Raw genomic sequence first — 4735 nt, forward strand, 5'->3', positions numbered from 1 at the left:
GTTGACGTCTTGGCTGTGAAATCAGACTGTTCCAGTCACTCAGCAGCAAGTAGCTGGAACTGAATCCTATGACGAATAATTCCTGAAAGCACTTTCCCCGGCACAGAGAGCAGTGTGAGACCCCTGTAGTTCTTACAACCAATACAATCATCCTTTCCTTTCCAGACTGGAACAACAAGTCCTCTCCTCTAAGCTGTAGGGATGACACCTGTCTCCCAGACTGAAACAAAGATTGTTTGCAATGCCAGGAGAACAGCACCTCCACCCACCTGGAGGAGCTCAGTGCCAGTGGCACAGATTCCTGGAGCTTTCCCTGCCCTCAGTTGTGTTATGGCGTTTGTGATTTCACCAAGATTTGGTGGTTCACAATTGACTGAAGAATCAGCTCCAAAAATCCTGGCACCAGAAATGTCCAACATCCCAGCAGGAGGATCAGCCTGATACAACTGCTCAAAGTATCTGGCCCAAAGTAAGAGTACAGCAGAGGACTCTGTCAGGACTAAATCTCCTGTGGGATGAGGCATAGGTCTGGAGGAACAAAGTGCTTTTATTCCTCTGTAAGCAGGGTCACTAGACCACAGATGGTGGGTAACTTGATCATAGATTCCTCTAACAAAGGCCTCCTCATTCATTCTCAAGACCATCACAGCCCACTTTCTCAGCTCCCTGTAGATCCTAAGATCTCCATCAAGCTGTGCCCTGCAATATCAAAAATTTTGTTCTCTTACAAACCAAAGTATCATTTGGGCGTTCAGTCGGGTTTAGTGACGTTGGGTTTAATGACGTTGGCGTGTCATGGCATTCAACTGGATTTAGTGACGTTGGCGTTCAGTTAGATTTAATGATGTTGAAGTGTCGTGGAGTTCAGTTGGGTTTAATGACGTTGGAGTGTCGTGGCGTTCAGTTGGGTTTAGTGACATTGGGTTTAATGACGTTGGAGTGTCATGGCATTCAACTGGATTTAGTGACGTTGGAGTGTCGCGCCATTCAGTTGGGTTTAATGACATTGGAGTGTAGCAGCACTCAGTTGGGTTTAGTGACATTGGAGTGTTGCGGCGTTCAGTTGGGATTAGTAACGTTGGAGTGTAGAGGCGCTCAGTTGGGTTTAGTAATGTTGGAGTGTTGTGGCATTCAGTTGGGTTTAGTAACGTTGGAGTGTTGTGGCGTTCAGTTGGGTTTAGTAACGTTGGAGTGTTGCGGCGTTCAGTTGGGTTTAGTAATGTTGGAGTGTTGCGGCGTTCAGTTGGGTTTAGCAACGTTGGAGTGTTGCGGCATTCAGTTGGATTTAGTAACGTTGGAGTGTTGCGGCGTTCAGTTGGATTTAGTAACGTTGGAGTGTTGCATCGTTCAGTTGGGTTTAGTGACGTTGGAGTGTTGCGGCGTTCAGTTGGATTTAGTAACGTTGGAGTGTTGCGGCGTTCAGTTGGATTTAGTAACGTTGGAGTGTTGCATCGTTCAGTCGGGTTTAGTGACGTTGGAGTGTTGCAGCATTCAGTTGGGTTTAGTGACATTGGGTTTAATGACGTTGGAGTGTCATGGCATTCAACTGGATTTAGTGACGTTGGCGTTCAGTTAGATTTAATGATGTTGAAGTGTCGTGGAGTTCAGTTGGGTTTAATGACGTTGGAGTGTCGTGGCGTTCAGTTGGGTTTAGTGACATTGGGTTTAATGACGTTGGAGTGTCATGGCATTCAACTGGATTTAGTGACGTTGGAGTGTCGCGCCATTCAGTTGGGTTTAATGACATTGGAGTGTAGCAGCACTCAGTTGGGTTTAGTGACATTGGAGTGTTGCGGCGTTCAGTTGGGATTAGTAACGTTGGAGTGTAGAGGCGCTCAGTTGGGTTTAGTAACGTTGGAGTGTTGTGGCATTCAGTTGGGTTTAGTAACGTTGGAGTGTTGTGGCGTTCAGTTGGGTTTAGTAACATTGTAGTGTTGTGGCGTTCAGTTGGGTTTAGTAACGTTGGAGTGTTGCGGCGTTCAGTTGGGTTTAGTAATGTTGGAGTGTTGCGGCGTTCAGTTGGGTTTAGCAACGTTGGAGTGTTGCGGCATTCAGTTGGATTTAGTAACGTTGGAGTGTTGCGGCGTTCAGTTGGATTTAGTAACGTTGGAGTGTTGCATCGTTCAGTTGGGTTTAGTAAAGTTGGAGTGTTGTGGTGTTCAGTTGGGTTTAGTGATGTTGGAGTGTTGTGGCGTTCAGTTGGGTTTAGTAACGTTGGTGTATTGTGGTGTTCAGTTAGGTTTAGTAACGGACTGTTGCGGTGTTCAGTTGGGTTTAGCAACGTTGGAGTGTTGCGGCGTTCAGTTGGATTTAGTAAAGTTGGAGTGTTGCGGCGTTCAATTGGGTTTAGCAACGTTGGAGTGTTGCGGCGTTCAGTTGGATTTAGTAACGTTGGAGTGTTGCGGTGTAGAGTTGGATTTAGTAACGTTGGAGTGTTGCGGCGTTCAGTTGGGTTTACTAACATTGGAGTGTTGCGGCATTCAGTTGGATTTAGTAACGTTGGAGTGTTGCAGCGTTCAGTTGGGTTTAGTAACGTTGGAGTGTTGTGGTGTTCAGTTTGGTTTAGTGATGTTGGAGTGTTGTGGCATTCAGTTGGGTTTAGTAACGCTGGAGTGTTGTGGTGTTCAGTTGGGTTTAGTAACATTGGAGTGTTGTGTTGTTCAGTTTGGTTTAGTGATGTTGAAGGGTTGTGGCGTTCAGTTGGGTTTAGTAACATTGGAGTGTTGTGGCGTTCAGTTGGGTTTAGTGATGTTGGAGTGTTGTGGCGTTCAGTTGGGTTTAGTAACGTTGGAGTGTTGTGGCGTTCAGCTGGGTTTAGTAACGTTGGAGTGTTGTGGTGTTCAGTTGGGTTTAGTAACGTTGGAGTGTTGTGGCGTTCAGTTGGGTTTAGTAACGTTGGAGTGTTGTGGTGTTCAGTTGGGTTTAGTGACTTTGGAGTGTTGTGGTGTTCAGTTGGGTTTGGTAACGGAGTGTTGTGGCATTCAGTTGGGTTTAGTGACGTTGGAGTGTTGTGGCGTTCAGTTGGGTTTAGTAACGTTGGAGTGTTGTGGCGTTCAGTTGGGTTTAGTGACGTTGGAGTGTTGTGGCGTTCAGTTGGGTTTAGTTACGTTGGAGTGTTGTGGTGTTCAGTTGGGTTTAGTGATGTTGGAGTGTTGTGGTGTTCAGTTAGGTTTAGTGATGTTGGAGTGTTGTGGTGTTCAGTTGGGTTTAGTTACGCTGGAGTGTTGTGGCGTTCAGTTGGGTTTAGTTACGTTGGAGTGTTGTGGCGTTCAGTTGGGTTTGGTAACGTTGGAGTGTTGTGGCGTTCAGTTGGGTTTAGTTACGTTGGAGTGTTGTGGCGTTCAGTTGGGTTTAGTTACGTTGGAGTGTTGTGGCGTTCAGTTGGGTTTAGTGACGTTGGAGTGTTGTGGTGTTCAGTTGGGTTTAGTGATGTTGGAGTGTTGTGGTGTTCAGTTGGGTTTAGTTACGTTGGAGTGTTGTGGTGTTCAGTTGGGTTTAGTTACGCTGGAGTGTTGTGGTGTTCAGTTGGGTTTAGTTACGTTGGAGTGTTGTGGCGTTCAGTTGGGTTTAGTTACGTTGGAGTGTTGTGGCGTTCAGTTGGGTTTGGTAACGTTGGAGTGTTGTGGCGTTCAGTTGGGTTTAGTGATGTTGGAGTGTTGTGGCGTTCAGTTGGGTTTAGTGACGTTGGAGTGTTGTGGTGTTCAGTTGGGTTTAGTGATGTTGGAGTGTTGTGGTGTTCAGTTGGGTTTAGTGATGTTGGAGTGTTGTGGCGTTCAGTTGGGTTTGGTAACGTTGGAGTGTTGTGGCGTTCAGTTGGGTTTGGTAACGTTGGAGTGTTGTGGCGTTCAGTTGGGTTTAGTGATGTTGGAGTGTTGTGGCGTTCAGTTGGGTTTAGTGACGTTGGAGTGTTGTGGTGTTCAGTTGGGTTTAGTGATGTTGGAGTGTTGTGGTGTTCAGTTGGGTTTAGTGATGTTGGAGTGTTGTGGCGTTCAGTTGGGTTTGGTAACGTTGGAGTGTTGTGGCGTTCAGTTGGGTTTAGTGATGTTGGAGTGTGAAGCTGTTTCTGTGAAGCAAAGGATTATGGGTAAATCCTGAGTTGGTCAACAGCACAAAGTTTGAAAGCAATGTAAAGATGAAAGAGCAGTGAGCCCACTGACTGTGGAACAAAGTGATTTTCACCACGTGCACGGCCCCAAACACGTGCACACATTTTCACTGGTTCTATTTTGGGGTGATTGTTAAAAAAAAATCAATAAATAAAAAATGAGGGTAGCTGAGTGGAGTGTCACTGGCAGTGGGTGGTCTTACTGCCAAGCTCCGGCCCTTCTGTGAAGCCGTTACTGAGGCTGTTGGGACTTGGGGCCGTGGCCAACATGTGTGTGGCTGTGGCTGAGGGTGTGGGTTCTGGGGACGAGCAGGTTTTCTGCAGTAGCCTGGGCTGAACCAGGAGGGAAGCCTGCCGCAGTCCATCGGCCCTGAGTGGCGGTCTGGAGGGGGAGGGGCAAGCCGGTATGATGTCAGAGATAGGTGGAGCTGAAGGGCTAATGGCAGGTTCAGACTTAGAATGATCTTGCTGTGGCTCACTTGCTGTGACCTCTTTGGAGGAGGAAGCACGGCTTGCTGGTTCAGGGGGCGGGGCCTGTGGCATGCTGCTGTGCCTCGTAGATCCTGATCCTGATCCTGGAATGTCACAGCTGTCGGTACGACGTCGCGAGCCTTCGTGCATCCGACTGGT

The 4735-nt window shown here is 47.5% G+C and overlaps 1 protein-coding gene across 2 annotated transcripts in view; it reads right to left on the reverse strand.

Annotated features, from left to right (window-relative positions):
• Nucleotides 1–4093: 4093 nt before the first annotated feature.
• si:ch73-60h1.1 (calcium/calmodulin-dependent protein kinase type IV) overlaps nucleotides 4094–4735 on the reverse strand; it is a 49299-nt gene continuing 48657 nt past the window's right edge. Inside the window, exon 10 of one of the 2 annotated variants that reach the window (XM_034179264.1) lies at nucleotides 4094–4735. In XM_034179264.1, the coding sequence (XP_034035155.1) occupies nucleotides 4222–4735 (514 nt within the window). In that variant the 3' untranslated portion in view covers nucleotides 4094–4221. The other variant, XM_034179263.1, reaches the window with a different exon arrangement.

This window comes from Thalassophryne amazonica, chromosome 10 (assembly GCF_902500255.1).
Source record: "Thalassophryne amazonica chromosome 10, fThaAma1.1, whole genome shotgun sequence".
Classification (NCBI taxonomy): domain Eukaryota; kingdom Metazoa; phylum Chordata; class Actinopteri; order Batrachoidiformes; family Batrachoididae; genus Thalassophryne; species Thalassophryne amazonica.